The 27,995-nt window shown below is 38.0% G+C and overlaps 2 protein-coding genes across 12 annotated transcripts in view; one reads left to right on the forward strand and one right to left on the reverse strand.

Annotated features, from left to right (window-relative positions):
- The window catches only part of otofa (otoferlin a), a 71,876-nt gene extending 60,582 nt beyond the window's left edge, over nucleotides 1–11,294 (reverse strand). For 4 of the 8 annotated variants that reach the window (XM_008397650.2, XM_008397637.2, XM_008397642.2 and 1 more), the window contains exons 1-2: nucleotides 10,896–11,293; nucleotides 508–566 (exon numbers count right to left, since the gene is read on the reverse strand). In XM_008397650.2, coding sequence (XP_008395872.1) covers nucleotides 508–566; nucleotides 10,896–10,977 — 141 coding nt within the window. In that variant the 5' untranslated portion in view covers nucleotides 10,978–11,293. Of the gene's footprint in view, nucleotides 1–507; nucleotides 567–10,895 lie in introns of all 8 variants that reach the window. The other 4 variants (XM_008397645.2, XM_008397646.2, XM_008397648.2 and 1 more) reach the window with 1 other exon arrangement.
- A 5,790-nt stretch (nucleotides 11,295–17,084) lies between these two features.
- Nucleotides 17,085–27,995, forward strand: part of fndc1 (fibronectin type III domain containing 1) — a 32,775-nt gene continuing 21,864 nt past the window's right edge. For 2 of the 4 annotated variants that reach the window (XM_008397632.2, XM_008397633.2), the window contains exons 1-2: nucleotides 17,086–17,469; nucleotides 27,069–27,263. In XM_008397632.2, coding sequence (XP_008395854.1) covers nucleotides 17,397–17,469; nucleotides 27,069–27,263 — 268 coding nt within the window. In that variant the 5' untranslated portion in view covers nucleotides 17,086–17,396. Of the gene's footprint in view, nucleotides 17,470–27,068; nucleotides 27,264–27,995 lie in introns of all 4 variants that reach the window. The other 2 variants (XM_017302351.1, XM_008397634.2) reach the window with 2 other exon arrangements.

Raw genomic sequence — 27,995 nt, forward strand, 5'->3', positions numbered from 1 at the left:
AAAGTTACAAACTGTTCCTAGTTGTGTGGTTGAAAAAAAAAAAGGTGAATCACTTTATCACTTTACTCTCAAAATTCAATTATAGCCTTTGGAAACACCAGATAAGCTAATTAAGTTCTCACAGTCCAGCCTGTGGTTGGTCAGTGTTTCCTATTCACATGAAGCAGATGTTAGTCCAGAGATTAATGCCTCAAACATGCAACCATTGACTCCAGTTTTTTTAATTAAAAGAACAATATATTAAAGCACCAGATATTTATATTTGATAGCAGAAGTTTTGTTTGGATCAAACTCTTCTATCAACTCCTCGGATTCAGAGAATCTATGTTGTTCTGTTACAATACTCACATTCAATGTGCTTTGCCCGTTAAATAAATGTAATCCCTCAGCCTCTATTGTTTCTGCCAATTATTGACATTCTACCTCAGCTCATTAAGAAAACTTTCAATGCGTGAAACCAGCATGATTTTTTTTCTGATAACTGCAGAGTGAAACATAGATACCAACCTCATTAAAGTGAGCCTCCTCCCCACAGTTCTCTGCTACGCGGCTGTAGAGGGGCAGACCTGAAAGATGGAGAGGATCCAGAGATTAAAAGGCAGTTGACTTAATGGCATCATGATAGCTGAGATTGAGTGGGCAGACTCACAGCCTGGGAAGGTTTTCACAGAAAACAGCAGTCAGAGTTTTCCATACACAAGACAATCTAGATGCATGGCTTGGATGGATAACACTGCTGCTGCCGTCAAAAGACTTTCTGAGTTTTTGTTCACAGTTGCTTTTTGTTTGTTTTCAGCAGAGGGACAATTAGCCTCATCTTCTTCTTTGGCTCGATTCAAATCTATAATTGTGACCCCAGAGAACAGCCTTTCAGACAGTTCAGGTAATTATTATATATGAGTTTTGTTAGCAAAACCTATTTTTTGCAGCTTGTTAAGCGCCCCAAGCAAATTCTGATATATACTGTGATCTTTAAAGAAGGTAAAAATAGAGGAGCTATATAACTGAATTTGTTTAGGTTGCTTAAAAAAAGTGTTTCTCTTCTTTGCTTACTATAATTTAGTCATAATAGTCCTTAAATCACTTCCAAATCAGACACATTTAATACATGAATTCCTCAAGTCGGTTGTTTCTACAAATGTGTTCAAATATGGGACTGTATGAGCGGTGCTGCTATTTTCTGTGAATTTAAGAAGGCTGTTATTACAGGATGCATTGACTGCATCTCATTTTAGCACCAAAATACATTGTTCTATCTGAACAACTGCTGCAAAACATACAGACATACAAGGGCAATATTAGCGAGTTCATACAAAAATATTTTTCATTATTTCTCTTTGAGAAAATGATCTGAGTGTACTTTGTGCACGCTGCGTGATTAGGTTGCAACATACACACACAGACACAGTGGCCTTCACACCTTCTGTCACAGATAGTGCTAACTAAAAAGCCTTCAAATATGTTAGTATTTTACTGCAGGTACAGATTGTTCCTGTTTTATTTTGGGCATAAATACGACTTGACATAGATGCCTTGTTTTCTTGGACATGCCTCAAAATGAAAATAATAAATCAAGAAAACTATGAGGGTCTGCAGTTGAAAATTGAGTCTTTATCTGCAACACATCCCTTCCATAGTTTTTGGCTTTTTTTTATGTGAAACAATGACAGACGCATTATTGGTCAATTGTGTAAATCAGTTCATTCAAATCAATCAGAGTTGGCTGAATTTAAGCCTAGTCCTTTTGACAGATGAGCCAAGTTACTGAGAAATGTGTGAAATTGTAAAATAGTCCCATTGCCTTCTATAATACGTATTTGATTAAACCAACAAAGCAATTCATAAAATTACAAGAAAAGCTAGGAAAGATGCAAAAGATGTGAATGATGAGACAGCAAATTTCCTGATTAACTCTTCAACCAAGAGAAAGGCACAAATTTTAAAGAATATAAAAATAAAAAAGTCACATTTCGTGTCTTTTAATGGTCCAGCTTTCTGTTGCTGACGTGTTTATCGGCCTACTGCACAGCCACACGCCTCCCTCATGTCTGCTGCAGCTCCTGTTCACCTGGCTGCTTTGTCCCACTCTGCTTTGTTGAGTTTATTTGCTTTGAATAGGTCAGGCTCAATGTGAGAACATGTGGACAGTCATACAAAAACTTAAGCACACACACAAATATTAATAAAGCGCCCTGCTCTTTTAGCTTTAATAATAAATCTGAATAGAAATCCTGGGTTCTGCCTAGCTCTGATAATATTGCGACTAAGCTCGACAAAATCTTTTCATTCATCTACGAAGCAAACACGCCGTTGTCTGAGCTTAGGAGCAAATAAAAACGCACAGCAGAAAAGGGCACAGCTGAAAACATACTAAACCTGTTTTAACTTTCACATTTCATCAAAACAAGCCGCTTTTCATTTTTCCCCATCTCTGTCGCATCTCTCTGAGATTCTGCACCAACTCATGAAAGCCCATGTCCCTTTGAAGCAGTTTTTAACAAAATAAATAGCGCTTCAGAGTCAAAGTGGGAGAAGAGACAACACGCCTCCTACATTATTGATAACAGTGGCCTCTCACAGGAGTGATTTTACCCAATGAGAAAAAAATAGATAATGTGTTTCTTATGTAAGGTGCTTCAAACTAAGCTAAAGAAAACTTTCCACGTAGCGCTTCAATTTGCTGGCATTGCCCAAAGAGGGAGATATAAAGACTCACAAAGTTGAGTGAACATAAATAAAGAGAAAACCTTCCTAGAATGAGAAGCACATGTTTTATTTTATGAAGTGAGAAAGAAATCAAGCAAGGAAGAAAAGAAAAAGGTTGAGATGTGCTATTGTTTTTTTTTGTTTGCCTTTAGTTTATGTTCTATTTTATTACATCAGACTGAAAGTGGTTTGGATTCAAAATAAGTGCCTCTAATATGAACCAAATGTCCATACAAGCATATGAGAAATAAAAAAATAGTCTGTACCGAAAAATATTTAAAAATTAAAAAAAAAAAACCCTGTTCTGTTTGGTGAATGTTAAGACAAGACTTGATAAGTGCAAGACGAGAGCAAAGCTTAAAGTTTTCAAATATCTCCAGGCACTTTTCTATATTTTCTCATTAATGATTTCACAGAATATTACACACTTAAATAAAAGCTCTGCAGGCTACGGCATCAACCAATGAGCAACCAGTACAGGAGCACTATTCTTTTAAAAAAAAACTCAGAGCAACAGATAACAGAGAGTTCATTAAAGATTTGTCAGGAAATCAATTAATTTTTGACGCCTCTTCGTTTAAGGCGACCTCAGTTCATTGATTACATCTGCTCTTCAAAAAAATGAGGAACCATTCATGGGTGCAAGAAGACAGTTTATAATTAAGTCTTCTTTGCGTTGATTACAGTTTTGCAGTGGTGGAGAAAGTACTCAAAAAATTTACTTAAGTAAAAGTACAAATACACAGACAAAAATGTACTCAAGTAAAAGTCAAAGTACCACATTAACATTTTACTTAAGTAAAAGTAAAAAAGTACTGGCTTTTAAAAATACTTAAGTATTAAAAGTAAAAGTACTTGCTGAATGCATTGCCTAATCACTAATATCATTAAGTGAACCAATCGTATTTAATTTTAATACAGCAGTAATGTGCCATTTTAATGAACAAKGCCACAGATAAAGCATGTTTTTATTGAGTTTACTCTGTAACATAGTTTAGACTTAGATATGTGATTCTAGGCATCATAATTTCAGGGATGGAAACATCTTGTCTCCTGTCCTAACATAGCATGAACTTCACTTTTTTTTTTGCCACACATTTATTTTGAAATAAATCCAACTGGCAGAGGAGGACATGGAACCAAGGAGCCACGTAGCAGAGTTGTAGTCTGGACCACTGAACCCAAGACCAAATCAAAACCAGCACCCCATGCTACATGACAAATTAAGTGCACCTATCAAAATTGCTTCTCAAGTTGATCTGAAAGATTTACTTTCCAATAAAACACCTAGATATTAAATACTTAGAGCTGAAATAAATTTAACCAGTGACAATTCAAACTCTTCYTYATTCTGTTTTGCTTTCATCTCTGTGCCACAATACACAGAGCTCTCCTGCCATCCCTAAAAAAATAACGTCCTGGGCGGTTGCCCATATTGCCAATGTCAGAAATTGCACCATTAAACATAGCAATTAACAACGCTCAACTATGAACACTGTCCAAGGCCCAATAAGCAACAAGTAACCAAGCAGGAGGAGCACCGTGACTGTTCTCAWCSTCCCTCCTGCTGCAACGTCTGCCACCATGACAGGTGACGAAAACAAAGAGCAATGAGCATTCTCTGCGTTCTTATGTTTTTGTTTTATTTATTCACCAACTAAATATAAAGATATTTTAATGAAATAAAATAGYTACTGCARTGTAYGCAGAGMATTACAAGAACAAAGAACGRCTCTCAGTGAGGCTTCAGCACTATAGGACTTGGTCAAGATCCGTCCAGAAGAATCGGATCGTCCATGAATGTCATATTACTATATTGCACTTTGGTCACAGCGTTGTCCCATATAGCAACACCTCAGTCAACACCTCCACACAGTAATTCAGCGCATGAGTGACAACTTTTTTTCATCGCAGATGCAACATGTGTTTCAGTCAAGACAGCTAGCTTTGCTAGCATCACGTCCACGGAGCTTACCTTTCCAATTGGACGAACTCCCACCGTCTGTGAAAGTGAAGCGCTGCTGATTTTACATGTCGCCATATCTTATGACTTATGCAGCGCTATTATTTTACTGACGCTCAGAGGAAACCACTGCGCATGTCTTGGAGCTCCGCGTGCGGGTAAAGGGGGAGCCGATGGGTGACAACAGACACTAAGTCACGTTATTGCTTGGATTTTACGGCGCCACCTTAAGTCCCTGAACTTCACATTTTAACGGAAAAAAAGAGCAACGCAACTTGGATGTAACGAGTAACGCGACACTTTTGTAGAAATGTAGTGAAGTAGAAAGTACAGATACTTACTGTAAAATGTAGTGGAGTAAAAGTATTAAGTATCCATTATTAAATCTACTTAAGTAAAGTACAGATACACAAAAATTGTACAGTAACGACGTACTTGTACTTCGTTACTTCCCATCACTGCAGTTTTGTAATCTCCTGATGTATTAAAGGTTTTCAATGAAAGGCTTAGCGTGTGGATTCAACTACAGAAAGAAAACTTGAGTAAATTTACATGGTCAGCGTCCACAAATACACAAAAAAAGACATGCACAAAAGGTTTATCTCAGTAAATTAAGACATGAGTTCCATTTGTGCTTGTTTGTCAAGTTAAAAGTATTTATTTTAAGTTATTTTTGCAGGCATTAAACATATTATCACGTTTATATTAAAAACATTAGTTGGTTCTTCATTATTTTTTAGTAAAAGTTATTAAGTGCCACCTTTGGAGTCCCATGGTATACAGGACATATATAATACGGATTTTTAAATTAAATATCACTTCCCACCATGCTGAGAAACTAAACTATTTTATAGGATAGTCCAAACATTCTTAAAAGGACAGAGGTCAAAACCTTCCAGACTGAGACAAGTTTTTATTTATGTTTAGATCTTTGTACTGTTTAAATGTATCCAATTGTTTTTAAGTTAGAGCTTTTTAGCAGTTAATTTGTGGAGGTAGTCGTCCTTCTTCAATATTTCTACCACATTCTACAATTTATTCCAGCAAAGACTCCGAGCATGATTCTACCACCCCCATGCTTGTAATTGGTGGTAGAGTATTTTTAGATTTAAAAGCCTCACTTTGACTCATCCAAACGTATTTTGTTTGCTATTGTGGACAACCAGCTCAGTCTTTGTCGCCTCTCCACATAAAATGTTCGTCAATTAGAATTTGGCTTGTTTATGTGAATTTCTCAGATGACAATGATCCCCATCACAAACTAAAAAGAAAAGGAGAATCTTCACAAATTGCAGCCGGATGTAGAGACGAGCTGAAAATGGTCCAAAGGTTTCCTACTCTGTTCCCATGGGGACCGATATTGTGTAACATTAAGGTGTGTCCCTGCTCCAGCACAGCTGTTTCAAATGGCTGAATGAACTCCTGAGCTTGCCATCAAGTTTTCCAGCGGCTGTTAATGAACCACTCATTTAATTTAACGTGAGCTGAAGCAGCAAAACACCTATAACCTTCAGGCCTGGGGCTGTAAATGGTCATTCTGGGCAGCAGCTGGCCATCACGTTACACGGTGAGTAGAACAGGTGCGCTACATGCTGAGGCAGTCAGTCCTCAGTGCAGCTGTCACCATTTTACTGAATTTCTTTACTTTCCTTTCTATCAACTGTGAGCTGTGAGCCAGAACAGCTTCAAAGTAGGAAGTGATTCCTGTGTTGTTCTGTAAAAAATGTCTGACAGAAAAGTAGCAACAGAAGTTAAATAATTGCTTATATTCAGTTTACTGAGTCAGCAGCACAACTTGAAATCTGTTTCAGATTAAGTTAATTTGTGTCCACCTGTGAATTATTCCAAATATTAAAGTATATTTCTATATGAATATCATCAAAAGAGAGAAGGAAACCCTTCAGGAAATTGGCTACACCTTAACCTTATGAAAACATGAAAGAGTGACCTTAAGGAAGCTTTTTACACCCACCATAAACAAAGCTGAGCCGTTTAAGGTTATTGCTTTTTAAGGAGTTCAGAGCAGTGATTATGTCCAATGTTTTATTTATAAGAGTGTAGAATGCGAGACTGTTAAGTAAAAAAATATTGTCTTTGACTTTGCAATTTCTTTTATACTTCAAATGCTCTTATACATTTGAACCCCTCTCAACAATCTAGTTCTTCTTGACAGACGCTTTCCTGCCCAGACAGGAAGTTTTCAGAGCTGAAAGCACTAAGGAAACTCCACTGACAGGTTTTAGACAAAGGCATGGCTCAAAATAAAGAAGAAGAGGTAGCCAGTCCATTCAGAGACACACACACTCACACATACACACATCTAAGGGTAATTTAGAACAGCCAATTAACCAAAAAGTCATATTTTTGACAAGTTAAGAAGATGAAGCACCCTGAGATTTATGTGGAAGACGTGCAAAGTCCAAGCAAAAAGACCCCAGGCCAGGACTCGAAAACAGGACCACAATGTTACAAGGCAAGACTGTTAACCACTGTTCCACCAGGCAGGCACTAGTAGTAACCTACAAATCACAGTCTATGCCAAAGCAGGATAGTTGTAACTGGCCTTGCATTTAAAAAGAAACCTGGCAGTATGCAGCTGCTTCTCCCTGCTCTTCTGAGTGCACAAGACTAGAGTTACTAGAGTTATCTAAGTTATACTGCAAGACAGAGCAGCTTTGGTTGGTAATGTTGCACACAGAAGCCTTGTATCTTTTCACTGCAAATGCAGCTTGGATGGCTCTGGAAGTGAGCTCCTGTACCTCAGGTATCTTTCTTGCTGTTCTGTCAGCTACAGGAGAAGTACTGAAAACACAACATGAGGAAGAAGCAAGTGATATGATGTGACAGCAACAAAAACAAAGCCAGGAGTGTGGAAAAAGTGTGTGCTAACAAACTTTTCATGTCCCATTCATATTCTGAAACAAAAAATACTATCCCTTTCAGTTGTATTCTTGTTTGTTATGCTCTACTGAGACAAAATGTGCAAATAACTCAAAAGATCATGTTGATGTACAACCCTGCAAAAGAAAAAGACAGTAACCTGGCTACGATGAGAAGGAACATGTATTGGTACAAATGATGAGAAATGAACAAAGAATGAGTGGTCACCTGTGAAAAAGAAGAAGAAGAAAAAAGAAATAAAAGGACCAAAATACATAAAGACACACAGGAGGGTAAAGCTAACTGAACAAAGAGAAGGAGCAGTAAAACACAACCATAATAAAAGCAAGATATACCAAACAATGCAGGGGATACTGATTAACCACAACTACATCTATTAAAATCTGGGACATGTTGTAGTCTAACAAACAAACAAAAAACACTATTTAGACAACAGATCAAATCAAATTACACAACAGAATGACACAAGCCTGATGACAGAAATAAAAGGAAAGGAGCAGTAATGTTGTTTCAAGCAATCAAAATCTAAAGTGGAAAGTCAGACCTCAAAGAAACTGCAAAGCTGTAATCAGCCAAGTCAAAGCCTGATTGGTGTATCTATTGAAAGCATTAGTTTAGGGGAGACTGGACTGGACAGAATAAATCTTTTAATATTGTTCCTAATCCAGCTGTCTCATGTCTATGCCATCAATATCCATTTTTACTCAATTTAACCTTTTTGAAAATCAGTGACAAGAGCAGAGAAAGCAGGGACTAAATCCAAAAATAATTAATAAAATAGGCAAACATCCACACAGTAAAGTGTGTTCTTCATATTTTATCACCTTATACAAATGTTGTAATAATGTACACCTAACTTTTAAAGCTGTCATCTGTCAGAACATTTTGTAATGGAGCCTTGAAAAAGTATTCATATACATTCTATAATTACAGAGCCACAAACTTGGGATATATTTTCATTTTAGTCTCAGCATCCATACAAAAATGATGCTGCCACCATTATGCTTCACGGTCAGGATGGTGTGTTGAATTGGTGGTGTGTATTATTTGTCTTCTGCTGCACTGAATATAGAACAAACTTTGATCGTTTTTTCATCTTTTTTTTTATATATACCAAATGCATCTTCTTCAACATATTTGTCACGCCTCCTACCTGACTTGTGGGATACTATATGTATAGTGTCTGATGGCTTCAAAAACTTGTCAATAGATTATCCCACATGCACGTAAGCTTTCTGCATCTCCTCCAGAGGTACCACAGACCATTCTCTGCTTCTCTGGTTAATACTTTCCTTCCACAGGGTGTCAGTTTATGTGGGTGGCCACATCTTGGTAGGTTTGCATCTATTCCTTTTCTTCATATTCAGATGATGGATTAAATTATGCTTCATAGGATGTGCAAAGTTTGGAATATTGTTTCCTAACCTAACCGTGTTTTTAGGTTTTCCACAGCTTTATCGCTGACCGTCCTCCTTGGTCTTCATGATGGTGTTTCTTCACAAGCAAATCTTTAGAAATATTCACGTAACAGTTGTATTCATACTGAGATTAAGCTGTCCATGTAATTTATAAGGCGTTTTATTTGTGTTTGTCAGAGTTCAACTCTCTTCAATTCTTTATTTGTAAAACAGTGGGCATCATGTATCATTTTCCTACCACTTCACTGTGATGTACATACAGTTAATGCAAAGTAACACACAGTCATGTGCTACTTTGTGTTCATAAAATAAAACCCTTAAAATATATTAATATATTGTAGTCATAATGTGGAAAAATATGGAAAAGTCTAAATATTCATGGCACATTACCTTATCCTTGTGAAACATTTAGAAAAAAAATGAAGAAATTTGCAACCTGGATGATGCTAAAAACTTCCACACACACAAAAACACTGGTGACGTTATTTGAAATTATAAAGAGATGAACTGAAGCTACTAAGCTGACAGTTGTGCCACGGAGAAAGGAGCCCAGAGTCTAATTCCTGACAAGGATGACACGGTTCATGTAATATCTGTACCCAAGCGAAATCACTGCGGCACAGAGCCTAACACCGAGAGGCATGCTTTTCTCCACAGCGCGCACACACGGCTGTATGAACAGAGCAGACGAAAGGACAGGAACTGGATGTGGGTTTTGCACCGTCCTCCACACTCTAACATGATGACACTGGGATTTTTAAATCAGAGTTGAGGAGGCACTAAGCACCTGTCAGGGAGCACTGATCACTGTCCAAGGTGCTGAAAGATGCACTCCTGTCTCCTTATCTCCCAGACACAGAGTAACACACTGAGGAGTGAACGAATACACACTTTGTTAACCTTTTCCTATGCACTAGAGCCGAGGTGCTGTACATGTGTACTGTACAAAGCGACAAATGAGAAAGAGCCTGTTTTTGTACATAATAATGACAAAGAAAACCTGTTATATAATCGTAATGCAATCTGCGGTTCCACATTATGTTTTAGCATATTTTCACATTGTCTATAGAACATATTTGATCATTTTCTTGCACTGACAACAGAACACTTTGACTCTTTGCAAAGGCTTCTTTTTTATCCTTGAACATTTTCTTATGTTCTTTAGTTACAGCTATAAATCTCTATGCATTTAATTGCAGTGCATTTAATGTGGTAGACCAAAGCAAAACAGGACATATCTGTGAGGTGGACGGAAAATTACGCAGTTTTGTAATGTTTTACAATTAGAAGTTCAGAAAAGATTGTGTGCATATGTTTTCACCCTTTTTACTCTAATGTCCCAAAAACAAAATCCAATTGCATTCGGGATGATCCTAATTAACAAATTTGGAATTTGTAAATTAGAAAGCCACTGTTAGCAGAAAGCCCTAAAGGGTCCCACCTGCAGTTTGACGCAAGTCATGAGTGGAAAAGTGGGGGCAGCATCATGCTGTGGGAATGGTTTTGTTCAGCAGTAGGGAAGCTGGACAGAGTTGATTAGATTATATGGCAAACTTAGAGGCTGCGAATGTCTGGGGAAGAGATTTGCTCTCCTTCAGGGCAAAAATACCAAACATTAACTCATGGGGAGCTAAATACAACACTCTTTTCAGTTTTTGTTTTTTCTTTTTTGTAAACTTTTATTTTGGAAGCTTATTTACTTCCATTTAGCAATGATGCACTGCTGCGCATACGTCTATCAGGCAAATTATTTGCAAAACAAGATATGTGAAAAGGTTCCAGCAAGTTGTCTGGGATAGAAAGCCTCTCGTTTGTTATGCCCCATTGCGTGACACACTCGAACTTAAACTAGGACACAACATATTATTAAACACGCGGGGTTCAACATGCAGAAATGTTGCTCCTACCTCTGAATGTAACTTTCGCAATCCTGTCACCTTTCCCTCGAAGGTGAGCCACCGTCTTCAGGTGAACCACTATAGACATCATCAGTGCGTTTTGGCCGAGGGGGAGTAATTTTTTTTTACTCCGCGCAGATAAAACTTGAACCGAATTGGTGCAATCACTGATTTAATGAGAGCCTCTGCTCCGCTCTGGATGCGCTCCGTCCAAAAAGCAAACCCCTCTCCCGCACCATGGGCTTTTATATAAGACAGAGAAAGAAAAATAGAAGGAGAAAAAAAGAAAAGATAAAACTGAATTAATCACAGGCTCCAGTTAATATTTTCTCCGAACTCCGTGCATGGTCCCTGGCTGCCAGTTTCTGTCATTTCCGAGCTGGCGCTGGATTTTACGCTGGTCGAAGCGCAGGAAGGGCGGGGGCGGGCTTCACTTCCAGCGGGAGGATGCTGATGCTCTAATTGCAGGGTTAAAAGCAGAGGCAAGGAGTTCAAAGGAACAGAGCTTATACTCTTTGTTTTATATGACTGTCTCTTTGTTTTATATGACTGTAACTATGTGACCAAATAATTGGCTCTTTATTGACTTACTGTCTTATTTACAAAAACTTTGCTTAGCTGACACAAAACGTTAAATCTAAGTTCATAAGAGAACAAGAATAACTCTTTGATATTGTGTCTCACAACAGAAAGCTGTGTATAGGTTTGGTGACTGTGAAAATAAGTATAAATATGCAGATAAGCAAAGATTAATCATCTATCTTAGATTACCATGCACGTGCTGCAGGATCCAATATATGTTCCCTGACATTACAGTTGCCAGGCAACTATGTTTGCCCCATGTATGTGTCTATAAGCGAGTTAGGAGAATATCAGAGGTCAGAGGAACAAGGTCCTTCTCTGGCTAATGGGCAGCTGCTGACCTGGAGACTGGCTGGAGCCTAAATAAATCAGATGAAACAACCAATCAGGCTGACAGATGTTTCAAAAGTCTTCTTTAGCAAACAATCAAACTCCTGGATGAGGCTGAAGAGTAAAAAAAAGTGAAAGAACAACTTGTTTGATGGGTGAGAGGATGTCCTTAAATTTTAGAGAAAAGTTATTTTAGAAACTGTAGCGATATAATAAATATGTAATGCCGTTGGAGTACTTGTGCACATTAAAAAGCTAATTAAGCTAATTAAGAACTACTAGAAAATGTTTCTCTGTATTACTATGAGGAGCTAAACTGCTGAATAGTTTGAATATTTTACTCAGGCAATGCCCAATCATAAAACAGTTCAAATCATCAGACAAGCATAATGGTTATTGTTGCATTTAATATATAAAATAATTGCTATTGTTATCATTGGTGTTTTGTTGTTTCTGCTAGTTTTTCTTTTTACAATTCAAACATAATACGGTTCTTGCTGCCATATTTAAATATACATAGATACCATATTGATAGGTTAGCTATTAAATGAGTGTGTTATATGTAATATATTTAAGGTTTTGTAGGCGATGTGAAGATAATGATTAGGAATATAAATAGGTTTACACTTCCACCCACTCCCTTGAATATGTAAAACAAAAGTTTTGACATTGTGCTATATGCTGAAGATATTTCTGTTCTTACTGGAAAAAAGACAAATGTAATGTATGCAGTAAAGAATAGAAAATCTGGAGGAAATGACACTTTCAGAAAATCAGAAGTTTCTATGACAGCACATTGAAAAGGAAATGGCTGGTTTATTGAAGGACAGTAAAATAAAAATCTGCTTGGAGAAGCAAGTAAATAATGATAATAGAACTTATATTTCACATGATTGGAGACCCTATTGCAAAGACGACCATAATGATTAATTAACAACAGAACTCAAGAGACTGATGGCAGTAGGGGATCTGACAGAAGAGTAACCAAATCAAGGCATATTTACACTGAGAAGTCTGATTACAGAATGCTACATTGGTCAGTAAGTGAACATATGAAAAACAGCTGGGAGGGAATATGACACTTTTCTTGTACATGTTTTTATTTTTCACAAATCAGAAGCAGCAAAGCAGGTACGAACATTTCTTCTACTGTGTTTAGGTCTTTGAAAAATGAACAACATATTGCCTGGTTGATCTCAGCAAGTATAACGTTCTGATAAATATGATAAGGCCAGACCTTCAATAAAGCCTTGAATTCAATCACTGAATCAAATAAAAGCCCCTGCAAGCATCCCCACAATGGAAAGGGAGCCTGTATAGATTGAGTTAGCTGGAGAAAATGAAAAGATGATTGACCTTGATGATATGAGAGATCTTGTCATGAAAACGAAAGAACTCACTTTTTTAGTCTTAAAAAGTGAAAGAAAAACTGATTGTTAAATTGCTTTTTGTAGCATTTTAAAATTATGTATTATTTTAAAATAACCTGTCAAAAATATTTTTATGATTTTTAGAACTGAACGTCAAAGATTCAACAAGAGTTTATTAATTTCCAACACAAATGTGCAACATCCAAGTGAATATAGTTAGAAATAAAGTTTTCTAACATAAGGCATAAAAATGTTGTTTTCTAATGTTGTTTCTGTGTACTGGACAAGTTTCAGGCAACGTCAAAGAGACATCATCCCCCTTTTCTTTTGAGAGTCACAAAACAAAGACAAGAGCATCCTGGAACGGCTGGTTCACCACCCAGTCATTTCATCAGCAACAGACCTGGTACGATTAACAAAGAATTGTGTAATAGCAGCCTCTAACAAAAACAAGGGTCATGTCTAAGTAACCTGCATCATAAAACCCATAAATCAGTGAAACTGCTAAGATTCCCAACAACCCCCTCGCTTCCCCATATTTCTGCAAATCTATGGAACTGGAAAGTAGAAGTTATTTCCTTTTGTCCTTTTAGTGATCTCATTTGTTTGTGCAGGAACACCTCAGCAAATTGGAAAGTAAATAATTTTAAAAAGTGCAACATATAGGTAATATGTAGACGTGCAGTACATAGAGTTATATATTTATGGCGATAACTGATGTTAAATTTGATGAGTATGGATTCTAGCTACTAAAATCATTAATTTTAGTTTCTCAGAAAAGTTGAATATTGCTTTTTATCTATCCAAACAGACATGTCTACTTATGGAAACATAAGTCCATGTACTGCACAGCATATGTTGTCAGGGCTCTTTCTTAAGTTACTTAGTGGAGGAGACCAGCTTGTGGCTTTGCTGAGGTGCTATGGAGGCTCCGGTTGCACTGACAGTAGCCACTAGCTCATCTGCATCCTGGATTTGGTAAAAACCCGGCGGGTCTACATCAGCAGTTGATGGTGAGAACATCACACTGGGCCTCGAGGTAATTAGACGTGCCTTTTCACTCTTCCTGGAGGCTCTCGGACCTTGACTTGCAAATGAAATGCAAAATGTTCTCTGGACTTGAAACAGCTGAGTAGCAGTCCAGTTCTTTTTCTGTTTCTTCTGTCAGTGTCTTGTTGTCGGGAGAGTTTTAACACAAATAACAGTAGCAACGGACGCTCTGGACATATCTGTGTGTGGTGAAGCACTGACTCCAGCACTAGCCCAGTAATTTGTGAAATGTCCTTCAACTTGATTTGATTTTGCTTCACTCTTCTCTAAGGGATGTTGTTATCCCACTTTCTATTATACATTTTTCTACTACATTCGTTTTCCTTCCACTAAACTTACCATTATTATGTTTGGATGCATCACTCTATGAGCATCGATCTTTTTGAGCAGAGACCTTTTGTCTCCTGGTGGTTGACCAGTTTAGTTGTTTTTCCCCATGACTGTATGGGCCTTAACAATTAAAATTATACTCAATTTTTGTTGGTGTATAATAAATTTGAGCATAATAGGTACACCTGCGCAACAGTGTTTTTGCAACAAGACGTCTTAAGAGTATTGCACTGAATTTATTCGATAATTAAACTATGAGAGTCTTGGGCTGTAAAAAAAAAATAAAATATGAACACAGATAAATAAAATGCAAAAACAACAACCCATAGTGTTCCAAAAAATAATCTGTTATAAAGTTACATGAGTGAGAAATAGATATACTAACAGAAGAAACAACACCAGACAAGGCATGTTTAAAATGAGTTCTCAAATGGGAAAGATGTGCACTACTTCTTTTTTTTTTGACATCCAAGTGAAACAAATGTGACAAACAACAAAAAAAAAGAAAGAAAAGAAAACCATATTAAATAAAATGTTGATAGAACTGGAGCACTCGCTCTGCTTTAATGCCTACCTGTGTAAGCCTTCCTGACAGCCACCTTATAAATCCATGGAGAAGGCTTTTGTTATCAGCACCTTGCCTCCTCATTTCGGGGCAATCAGGATGACATGTCACAAACAGCCTCAAGCATGTGTAGAGCAAGTCCGAGCCCTTTGCAGCCTGTAGACTGAGCTGGCTGAAGCGATACCTCTGGAGGAATGCAGCTGTCTTCACTCAGTCTGTTTTTGTGTGAAGCTGTAACAAGGTTTTGGCGCTTTTTTCCCCTTTTTTTTATTTATTTATTTTTTTTTTTTGCTGCTTTGCAGAGAAACCACAAGACAACCATCTGCTTCATTGAGAGTTTTCAGTTTAAAAATGCATTACGTTTTTGTGCTGACTCATGCATTATTTCGGTGAGCTGCAGTGCAATTTGTGTGCGTGCGGCTGTAACACGGTGCTGAGAATCAGAAATGAGGTAATGAAAGGTACGGTCCTGAGAACAGAAGTCGTTATCTCCTCGTTGCTTTTCTGTCTGCGCATCGTCTGCTTCAGAAATAATTACAACCAGCGTCCCGTTGCAAATACAAAGTCAACAAATCAAAACAAGTTTTTGTCATGTGTTTTTTTTAGTCAATCGATATGAATGTTAGATGTATATTTTAGGATTCAATCTACGTGTTGCATGTTAGAGTGGGGAACAAAAACCAGGACCTCTGGAAGCTGAAAACCTAATTATATTGTAAATCAATGTGAAGCTTAAAGTCTAAGTTGTCCAAGTTGTGTCCAAATTCTCAGTTTTCTGACTGCTTTACTTCTGAACCACATTTTTTTTGTAATCTTTATATAAACTTTTCTTGACTTCTCAACTGAAGGAGATGTTAGAAAGAAAATCACCTCCAAAAAGGTTTCTTTGTAGGACCAATAGAATAGAGTAGAATAGGCAAATGACTTTTTTTTAAAAAAAAAGCATGTAATAAAACATTTCAAACTGTTAGAATGGGTAAAATGTTGCACAAAAATGTTTTCGTACAACATATTGAGTCCAGATTGTTATCACATGCAGAGATCGGGTTAGATTCTTGTCTGGGAGCCTGGACCTACAGCGGTGGTGTTTGCAGAGTCTAACTACAGCTGGCAAGAATGACCTCCAGGATTTTTCAGTGAGAATCAAACTTCTGTGGGTTTATTATGTTTGTTAAGCGTTTCCTGGAGATAATAGGAGTTATTTCCACAAAAAAATGTTTAACTGCTTCGCCATCCTCAATCACCTATCCCAGCCTGGTGAGTTTCATACCAAGGTCAGATGCATCTCACTCGCCAAGGCTGACAAAATCTAGAGTTGTAAACCTCCCGATTGTATAACAGATGTTATAGGACCTGACCCTCCTCAAGTTGTGGACCAATCACTTTTGCTACATAGCATCACGCGAATACTTGCAGGAGTTTCTGATCTCTATTTCAGAAACACTGATGTAGACTAGAGCTGGAAGTGATTTGTTTCCCCCTACAATCCATCACCATCTATTTTTGCTTTAGCTGCATTGAAAGGCAAATAAATCTCCCCCAGACTGTATTACAAAATACAAAAGCAGACACCAGTACTCATCCTTGTTTCCCTGTTTAATACAACCAACAATAGCGTTGTCATAAGAATATTTCAATTAATGCCATGTCTTTGAATTGTTGTTAAAATCTGCTGAAGAGGTTGGAAATAGCAAGTGGTGGCACTTTTCCCAGAGGGGCATCCATGATGATGATGCCCATCAGGCGGTTTATGACACAAATTCTGAATGAGCTAATAGCGCCATCTTCTGGCTGCAGTTGAGGAAGTGTTGACAAAGAAGCTTTTCCGCACTATGTTTCCAGTAGTGAATTCTTCTCACCTTCTGAAGAGGGAGACATTTTCATAAATATGAACCTCCGCTGGTTTTATTATTTGTCAGATAGTAAGCATAGTTAAATGCAGCAGGGGCACCTGCAAGAATTTAAAGACAAGAGTACTGGCAGTGAAGGTTTATCGGTTCGTTATTTACCAAAGAAAAACAAGCGTTGTTTTTTTTATCTCTTTCTTTTAGTTGTTTGCCGTCTCTTTATCTTTCCCTCGTCAAATTTGTTCCTTTTGAATCGCACAACTTGAATTGCAACTTTCTGAAAGTTTCTGCAACTCATTTTTGTTCTAATAGATAAATCACACCGCGGGATTCAGCAGGGTTTCCATCTGCGGGAAGAAGAGGGAGGGTCGGCGCGTCCCTGCCCTCTGCATCCAGCTGTTCCTTCACTCCGCAGCTGCAGAGCGCCACATTTACAATGGCTGCAGCCGCAAGAAGGACGCTTCTGGCGCTATTCTTTACGTTTTGCGCTCCACAGTGCGGATGGGCAGGTAAGAGAAATTGTTTTATTGCCTTTTTTACGGGGGTGCAGGTGTTGCACTCAGTTGTGTACTGCTTAGCGGATGAGTTTGTGTTGCTTGTGCCTTTTATTTTTTTGGAGACTTATGCAAACAGTTTTTGTTCTCTGTAATAGATAAATTCATTATGTCTGTGCGTGATTGTTCAAGGTGATAATTTCTGCGTGGGGGGGAAAAAAAACGAGTGGACTACTTTTATTTATTATAATATTTAAGTTTTTATGCATTTGAAAATGGAAAACGTTGTTCGGAATAGTTTATATATTTTAATTTAAGTTTCAAAATCTGATGTAGGAGAGTACAGTTACTGAAAGCTCTAATCAATCTGTTTAAGTAACTGCAGTGGCTGCTGTGGTTAGGAGGTGACAAATTTCAGCCTACACCACAAAATACACTGATTAGGTCAAATTGTTTCCTTTAGGTGATTTTATGCCAGATTGGTGACTATTCGGGCTGAAAGTGGTGTGAAGTTTTTGTCCGTCACCCTTCAAATCTTTCATGGGTTATTTATTGTGAATGTGTTTGATAGCGAGCCCAACCCAAATGGTTTTAACACACAAGTCATTTATCAATTGTGCTGCACATTTTTACTTCAGTATGCACTAAATTGCAGTAGCAGACGTCTTAAAAATTTCTAAAGTGTTTTCCACAAAATCCATTTTCAGTAACAGAGCCGTACATTCTCCAGACAATAAAAATATCCTGAAAATAGAGAAGGAAAAAAAAAAGTCATGAAGCCCAGAGAGTATTAGACAGGAGGACGCTAATGCTTTTGGCTGGATTCAAAGACCATGCTCTCCTTTTTCCGTCCCTCCTTCTAAAGTATATCCAGCACACATCTTGTGAGCTGATCTGCGAGTTTCTATTTGTTCTGGTCTCAAAAGTGAGCATTTGGTGCATGAGATCAGCGCTTTCTCTTGAACAGATGCTCTTTGTTGTGGTCTTCCTTTTCTTTAGGTATTAAGTGTTGTCAATGAACCCTCATATGTTCTCCCACCTGAAAACAACTTAGCACATTTAGACTTCAACACTTCTGATCTGAACAACACAGTGCAGATGTTCAGAGTTATTGCTCCATTCGGTGCACTTGAGAATCCACTTATTAATTAAATGTGGGTGTAACTTATTGTTTTCTTATTCAGTTCTTCACAGGAGTATAGTAGATGAATGAAGGTATTGCAGAATATCCAGATGTTTTCAGGAGCCAGAGCCAACCCAATGTGGTGTTTCATTTGGGGTCCTACTTACCACCTATTACCCACCAGTCATCACAGCATCACTAATGTTGTTTATCAAATGTCCAAGCTTGATCAATCACAGTTTGTTCATTAAGTGTGCATTTAGCTAATTAGTGATCTAATTCCCCAAATTCATTACATCACAGAATATGAAAGCTGCAAATGAACTCTGGCAATAAGGATGCTTCTCAAATTTACTCAACAGCCGAATTCAACTTCATCTATCTTCACATTGGCCAGTTTCAAACTGATGTTAGTGTGGTGTTAGTTTTCTACTTGTAAGGAGGCCAAAAAGCATCATGTTGGTCTGATCGAACCGGAGCACTGTTTTTTTTCCCCCACACGTTTGCTGTCTGCTGTGTAGGTTGTGTCAAACTGTGTATTACTTTTTTTTATTTTCGTCTTTCTACTTTCTGCTTCTCCATGAAGACCGGATGTCAGTCTCCCACATGAGTTGTGGATTTTTGCAGCCCCTTTAGAGTTATAATGGGCCTCTTGGCTGCTTTTTTGATTAACGTCTCCCTCCGACTAGCTTCTCTGTTTCTGCACAGAAAGAGGGCTCCCACAACATGATGCTACCATGGCCATGTTTCACTATGTGGAGGTTGGGCTCAGAGTTATGTGCCATGTCAATTTTTTCTATCGCAGATGGCCTTACTCTGCATGTGGGCCGAAACATTGACATTTGGTTTCATCTGACCAGAAGGCATTTTCCAGCAACACAACTAGCATCTCCTATAAGTTGCGAACATTTGATATGTAAAGCTTTGTGCACTACAGTAGTTAACTAGTGAGAAAGTAAATATGTGACAGAGTTTATTGAATCTCTTCAGGTAAATAAATGACACTTGAAATTAAGGGTGTAGAATAGTTACAAATGCAGTTAAGGTGAGGTTGTTTCTCAGACTTTCTGATTTGATCTGACTGCTGTGTCTGCTGGGGAGAAGCCTTTTGCTTACAAGTAAACACAGAACATTTTCATTCAACCCCTACATTTATTTACAGTCAATTAGTGCATAAACTGTAAAGACCCAAGCAGCTACTACCAAACAGTTTTAAATTATGATGACTACCATAACTATTAAACTATAAAGATTGTATCTTTAATGGATTGGTGACCTGACAACTTGACTAATAACTACTGGGGGTAGACAAGTGCCCCCTTCACTTGTGTGTCACCTTCTGGGTGTTTACACCTCAGGCTGGCATTGCAAGGAACTGTGAAAATAGTTTTTAAAAAAAACAACAACAATGTCAAGTCTATCTGTCCAGCTTTACTCTAAAAGCTTATGGAAAGTTTGTGGAGAATAAGCGAGACAGAGAGTGTTTGGAAAGATGGGATCATGTTCTTGCAGGCAAATGGAATTTTATTTCACTGTTTCCCTTAACATGTTGGAATTCTGCAGGTACTTGGCATTTTGCAATGAAAACCTTCAGAATGAACAAAAATCATGAAAGAAAAGAGAGAGCGAGAGAACAGACTTTCTGTCATAACGTCTGCAGGCATGACCTCCATCTACACTTCCAAGTTTTTTCCACTGAATTAGGAAAATTCTAACACTGGCATCATTTCTGACCTGTAACCCCACCGCCCTGCTGCTTGGCTGCCTGTCGAAGCTACCAGTGCTGGCATGAGCAAATCCTGCGATGATGTCATCTCTGGGCGTCCTTCCAGCTATTCAAACAAGTACCACCTGGAAGATGAGCACACCTGTCAGAGCGTAACAAAGATCAGCCTGCTCAGGGTGCAGGCAGGCAGTTAAGTAGAGTGTCACCCTTCATTAGTGAGTAAATACTGGAAATGAGAGCAAACCGTTTTGACAAAACATACACTTGCTTGGGAAACTTGACTTTATCCGATAATTGTGGCGGCCTGCTTCTGCTTGAAGAAAAAATAAAGAGGAAATAAAAGTTTTAAAATGAAGTTTCCATCCGAAAATTTAAAAATGTTCTCAGTGCTAACTTTATTATAATAAGAGTCATTTCTGAAGCATGAACAAAACTCCTTTCCAGAGTTCAGCAGATTGACAAACTAAATCTAAATCAAAAATAAGCACCAACAAGGCATCCCAGAAACGAGTACTTTTTAGGTTATTCGCGCCCCTTCAACTATTTCACATTTTGTGACATCGGAACTACAAACGTCTTTGCTTGTGGAGATTTTATGTCACAGATTAACACAAAGTAGTTCACAGACATGAAGTGGAAGGAGAAACACACATAGCTTTGATCATTTTTTAATAAATGAAAGCAAATAAAGCGTAACTTGACTTTTTATTCTGTTGCCCTGCGTCAGAGCCGCATAGAAACAGCCTCTGCTGCAATCACAAGAACAAGTTTTCACACACCAGCTGTATGCATGTCTAACAATTCGCAGTGGAATTCATGAGAACAGCAATTTTCAAGTCTTACCTCATATTTTTAAATGGATTTGGGTTGTGACTTTATCAAGTTCATTCTTAATGCACTTAAATATATGTTGATCTAAATCCCACTGGAGCTCCAGCTGAATGTTTGGGGTTGTTGCGCTGTTGAACCTCTTCCTTGTTAGCCGATCTCTAACAGGTTCACTCCCAGGATCACCCTGTATTTATCTCCATCTGTGCTTTCCCGTAGTTCTTACCAGCATCCCCACAGTATAACGCTGCCACCACCATGTTAATATTCCACCCAAACACGGCACCAGACCACCTTCTTCCATGTGTTTTTGTCGCAGTTTGGAAGCAGGACTTTTTGAGGCATTCCTTCAGCAATGCTGTTTTTTTTTTCTTGATACTTTTACAGAAAATTAGTATTTTAAGTGAGCATGACCAAGAGCTCAAGAGTTATTATAGGGCTCCTGGCTGCTTCTCTGATTAATACTCTTGCCCATTCTGTCAGTTTAGGTAGACACCCATTTGTTGGTGGGTTTGTAGTTGTGCCATGTTCTTTCCATCTCTTGATGATGGATTGAAAAGTTCTCTGTGAGGCTTTAAAGCTTGATGTATTGTTTTATTACCCAGCTCTTCTTCGAGCTTCTCCACTACCACATCCCTGACCTGTCAGACGTGTTCTGTAACACTTAGATGATGTTTGTTCACTAAAGTTTTCTATTCAGCACATGTATTTTATATTGAGATTAAAATAGTCACTGGAAGATTCTGTTTACTATTTTTTTTTTCTCGTAATTTCTATTTAAGGAAACCCTGCAGATTGATTTGAGTCATTGGCTTGCAGCCTGCTGAAGCCTCCTTGGAGCCTCCTTTCTCCTCCTGAAATTACAAAGTGTACATATAAAAGTGACCACTGAGAAGTATAAAACGGGGGTAAGAGAAGTCGCACAATAAAAAACCTAAAACAACAGACTATGGTAAGAATCAGCATCTTAAGTGGCGTCAATGCACATCTCTGCCTCAGCAAAGAGGAGAGCATTAGGAAATGATTTTCAAACAGTGAGAGAAGCGGTATGTCTAATTTGCAGAGGTAGCTTATTCCATATCTTCTGAGCTGTAATAGAAAAGACACAACATCCCCTAAGCTTACTTTTGGTCTTGGAGCTCTGAGGAGGAGCTGATTACCTGACCAGAGGGAAAGACAGGGCATAAAAGGATTGAACAGCCCAGAGAGGCAGGATGGAGTAAGACCTTGGAGAGTTTAAAAAGCAAATAAAAGGAAAAAATGTTTGGGGAACCAGTGGAGAGAAGCTAAAATGAGGGTGATGGGCTCGTATTTACTCATGCAAGGCGAAAGACAGAGTAAGATTAAAGAGAGTTGATACAACTTCACAGCAAACATTTCAGAACTTTATAGAAACTTTTTTTTATGTGCATTATTTCAATTCTGCCTTACAAGTACTCATTTGTGTGTTCTGCCAATTAAATTGTGAAAATGTTCATGTGGGTGTAAATGCTTTTAAAATATGCTACATTTAGTCTCGTTATAATAAACTGTCTGATCACCAGCCCACTCCCACAACTAAGCACAGGATTAAGCAGGCATAGAGAAAAAAAATAAAATAAAAATCTGACATAGAAAATGGACGGATGTGCAGAAATGTCTAAACCATGTGGAAACAGTGGTAATACGGGAAGTCTGTTCTGCCTGTTGGAAAAGAATGAAGTGGAAATGGGTGAAATCTTCAATGAGGCATAAACTAAGAAAGATGAAACACAGGTGCTTTAGCAATTGGCATCAAAATTGCACATGTGGCATTTATAGTCAGCCAATACTCATAAAAAATGTTTGGAAAACTAGATGGATGCAGTGCAAACAGACTGCAGTCCATTTCTTGTCATAGACGTAGACAAAATATGGAACAGATTTTTTTTTTAATGTAATAAAGTAAAAAATGTAATAATGCTCACCCGGTGTGTTTTGTTTACAACTGGGGGGGAGCTCACAAATATCTCCAAAGTATCTAACAACACTTCAACTATGAGAATACCAGAGAAGTCGAAAAGGAGGCTTCATGGATGCAGAGCAGGACCAAAGAGGAGAGAGAGAAGGAAAAACTTCAAATTTTGTTGTTGATCGATCACAATATAATTTGGTCATAACCAAAACTCCAACGTTTCCCTTTCTGCTTTCTAACCATACAACCAGACAGACACTTAAAAAGGAGCAACAAAAGCAAATGAGGTGGATCAGCAAGGCTTTCCAACAATAGATGGGGTTATCACAAGCTACTGTGAAGCATCATCTTTGCTGCTTGGATTAGTCCCAATAAGCTGCTATCATGTTGTGACAATTAAGAGCCTTCAGTCAGGGGCTTCTTCAGGTTTGTTGCAAAACTGACTGACCACTGTTGATCCTTTCAGCTCCCAGCATCACCAAACACAGCAACTCGGATGAAATGACTTAGAATGTTTAATTTACCTAAGGGATTAATTAATAATTTTTGAATTTGTATTGATTTACTTGAGGAAAAACTTGAGTCTAACAGCTGTGTAAACTGTTTTTGTATTTATAAAACTTTTTTTTTTTTAGCTACTATCATGATGACTTTTGGATACAGTTGAGATAGCACACCAAATCAGTGTGTAGAAAAATGTGTGAAAAACATGTTTTGGCAGTAGCTTCAAAATTGACAGCCAGGTCTAACAATTTTTTCTTAAAGGGTGTGGACAGTGCAAAAGAGAGACATGGTGTCTCACTGGAAGTGATATGTGGAGAGTCCTTTGGGGTTTTATTCCACTGCCAAAAAAAGAAGGAAAGAGTTTTCTGTGGATAAAACATCATGGAAGTAGTTGGGTATTTTTTCTTTTCTAAGATACTTTTTGTTATTTTCCACTGCAGATGCAATTTTTATGTAGTTATACTGTAGCTATGTAAAATCTGCAAATCATTCAGAAACAAACCCTTGGTTAAAAAACACAGAAAATTTCCCCACAACCAAAAAATGCAATGAGTGTGACCAACTACTAGTATACTAATGGCAATATCTCAAATAAGAACTTGAAAACAAAGCTGTGCAGCTAAATCCATCCAATCAGATTGAAGGTCTAGCTTTTTAGTTTTTACCGTGATTGTTGAAAATGGCACCAAACATCAAAAAGTACACAAACACAGATTCCTGTGACTGAACGTGATTTGTGCAGCATCAGCATCGCTACAAAAAGATTACTGCCTTCAACTTACTCACATTCCTCATGTTGCAACCATAATTTTATTTGATGATGATTTTTTTTTCTGTTAGATCAAAATAATCAAGATGACTAGTGCATAATTGGGAAGTGGAAGAAAAATGATACATGACTTTAAATTCTTTTAACGATGAAAGTCTAAAAGCTGTGGTGGGCATTTACTCTGGCAGAGGCAAATCCAGTTTTACAAAATTATTATCTAATTTTATCACAAATAATCTGATCTTTAGGGATTTCAAAGAACTCTGTTGAATCCAGTTTCTAAAAAAAAAATTAAAAGCGTAAGGCACAATTTACTAACCAACCAAGACTTGGCTGGCCATGTAAACTTGATAGACTCGAGGAGAGCATAAAGTGGAGAACCAATAAAAAAGAACAATTTTGTTATTTGTTATTCAAGGTTTGACCAATGACAGAAAGCATAAACAGATTCCTTTATATTCCTGGTTCTTACAAAAATCTATGTGGAAGCAAAATGTGTTTTAAAAGGTTGATCATGACTTCTTCTGAGGTAACTGAAGGGTCAGTGGGATTTTGTGGCTGGGTCAGAGGGTTCTCTTTTAAAATCTCACTGCAGCTGCACAAGCACCAATAAATTTCAGAACTACAGCAGTCATTTGACCTCAGGCCTGAGCTGCTCAGGTTTCTTGTGCCAAAGTATTCATGCACCTACACGTGCCTGCCGGTCTGTCTGCGGGTCATCAGGTGTGCATGTGTGCTGTATCAATCTAACCTACACACAAGGTTATAAAATGGCACACCCTGAGTTCCTGTCTACATGCTTCGCATACCTATGACTTTCCCCCATCAAGTTCAATCACTCTTTATTTGTGCTTTTGTATCAGTCACAAACAGAGCAGAGACTATTTTAAAGTGTTGCTTTTGTCTCCTGTAGCAACGGCCTGCAGCCAAGCCCTCCGCTGTCAGACATTAATGCGACATCTCCTCAGTTAACTGCTTCCAAAAATGTTTGTAGTTGGAAGACAAGCATGCATTCGCAGAGTTTGGAGGAGTCTTGATTTAATTAGACATATTAGCCTTCCCCTTGCATCATACATTTTCCAAGGAGACCGAGAGAAAAGTTTGGACAGAGGAGTAGATACTTGTATGTGTAATAAGACAGGGTTACTGGAAACAGAAACGACTGAAATGCATCCAAAGGTGTGCTAGAGGAGAGCGACTCGAACAGCTGGTGAAGCCCCCCCAACCCACCTGCAATCCTTAATGAATAAGTAATTAGGCAAGAAGTTCTGCTTTATTTTTATTTTCTTTTACTGCTTCATGTACATTTTAGTCTCAGATCTATAGGGAACAGGGTGACAGGGAACAAAAAAAATATGATAAGGGGATCCTTCAGCACTAAAGCTCCACAAAGCATCGGAGTTCAATAAAGTTCCCCAAACAGGAAAACACCTGTAAGCAAGAGACTTTGAGATGCTTGTTATGAGGCACAACAAAAGCAGTGATTGTGAATCAGAATACTGGAAAACATGTTAAAGTTTGAAAATGCTTAAAAAATTCACATCCCAAACGATAAAGCTATTGTTTATGCATTTAAAACTAAACAATGAGACTCACAAGACTTTTAAGTTCTCCATGAATTGCATAAATGTTTTGGTTTGTTCTCACTGCTCTCATCGGTTGGGGTTTCCAGCAGCATCTGGAGCAGGGAGCTGATTTTACTCAAAAAAAAAAAAAAAAAAACCAATGCATCCCACCTGCACTCGATCAAACGTCTTACAGATGAAGTCAGCAGGCCGGATCACTCAAAGTGGAAAATTTGGCCCAGATTTTGTATTTTTGAAAACCAAGTGGAAACTGAGCTAATGAGAGAATAATCTCCACATGAAATCTTTAATGTACAAATGTATGTGTCGGATATGAACGGTTTGAACTTTGTGCGAACTGGTGTTCAGAGGTAGGCAGCGTTTCTTCAAAATAATGCACAATTGAACTGAAAAAATAGTCATCCAGAACAGTTACGTTTCATCCCAGATGTATAATCAATAGAGGTTCAGTTGACATATTTGCACACTAGCTGAGGACTTGAAATGGGAACTGAATTTTACATTTATCAAAATAACTTGTGCGGCCAAACTATCATGTAAAATAAAAGTTTCTAATTTCTTCATGATTGACTCATTGGAATGGTGTGCTATATTTAAAGTTAATTGCAAATCATATCAAGGTTTTTCAGAGACCTGAAGTGATATATATATATTTTTTTGCATGGCTTATAGTGTCAGTGTCATTTTCATTTGTTGATTCAGACGGGTTTCAAGCATTTACGTAATTTCTGAAGCCTGAAACCAATTGAGATTGTTTATTTTCTATATCTCCAAACCTCCCAGAGATGTTTTAACAATTTATTTCAAACTAAATACATGATTTCATTCTGAAGTGAAAGCTCCACAGTCAATAGGAAAAAGGAAGGTTTCTTATTGTCCAGAACTTTCAGCATTCAACCATGTCTGCAGTTGTTTATGCATCTGATTAGTTGGTATTTCCTAAGGCTGCCTCCATGAACGTATCTCTCTACATTTAATAAAGAATGATAAATAAATTGGAAACTGTTGTGAAGTTAGGATAGAAAATTGGATTTCAGAACCAATACAGTATGTTTTAAAAACAAAAGGTTATCACATCCGTCACGATGCTACTGTTTAGGGCAAATTTAGTTAGTCAAAAATGATTTTAAAATCTTGTTTTGCAGCAGAAAAAACTCTGCGGCCTCAAAGCGGGAAGCACACAGCTGCAGACAAAGTCTTCAGGGAGAGCTGGGAGCCTTCGATCCATCTGGATGGAAGACCCGTGGACCGCTTCGTCTTCAACTCCAACAAACCCAGCAGGTCCCATCGCTTCACTAAAGTGAACAAAGAGAGCCGTCCACATTCAGTGGAGGATGTAGGTAAGACGAATGAAGTTTAAATGAGGCATTGTCGACAATGTGAGATAGTTAGTTGATCCTAGCAATGAAAAACTGGAGTGAATGTCCAAATATTGATACTGAAAGGAAAATAAATGAGACATTTTTTCTTTATTCTTAAATCTTGAGTTCTCAAGTTCAACAGTGATAAGAGGACAAGCAAATTTATATGCTCAGTCAACACAAGAAGTTGAGGAGAAAAAAACACACACACTAGAGTGCATATGTGATTGATTTATTTTCAGTGGATTAGTTCATAATTGGACGTACTTTCGAGAAGGTTTGCCAGAAAAAACAAAGTTGGATCATGACTTATATAAGTGATCAACAGCCATCGGCTTAGTGCTTATCTTAGACCTGCAAAGGAATATTTATCTCCCCATCCTGTAAAGGATATTTTGGGCTCTTGGTCCTCCCACACAAAAACCAGTAGTCTGCATTGTTGAGACAGCGTCGTCTGCTTTTGTCATTATTCCATTTGCACCAGTCTTTGACAGCTCAGAGCCAAACTTCATGAGCGACGCAAAGTCTGCAGAAAGCCGTTTTTCGAGCCCGGCCCTACTCTTATAACTCAATCCTCTGTGTTGTGGTGACTTGTTATGAGCGTGTGTGGTCGTGGAAGTGCTGCACGGTAGTGAAGTCATGCATCTTCATGTATTGTGTCTCTAGTTTGTTGAAAACAGCAACTCAACTCCAGATGCCTTTTGGTTTGTG

Source organism: Poecilia reticulata, linkage group LG21 (genome assembly GCF_000633615.1).
Source record: "Poecilia reticulata strain Guanapo linkage group LG21, Guppy_female_1.0+MT, whole genome shotgun sequence".
Classification (NCBI taxonomy): domain Eukaryota; kingdom Metazoa; phylum Chordata; class Actinopteri; order Cyprinodontiformes; family Poeciliidae; genus Poecilia; species Poecilia reticulata.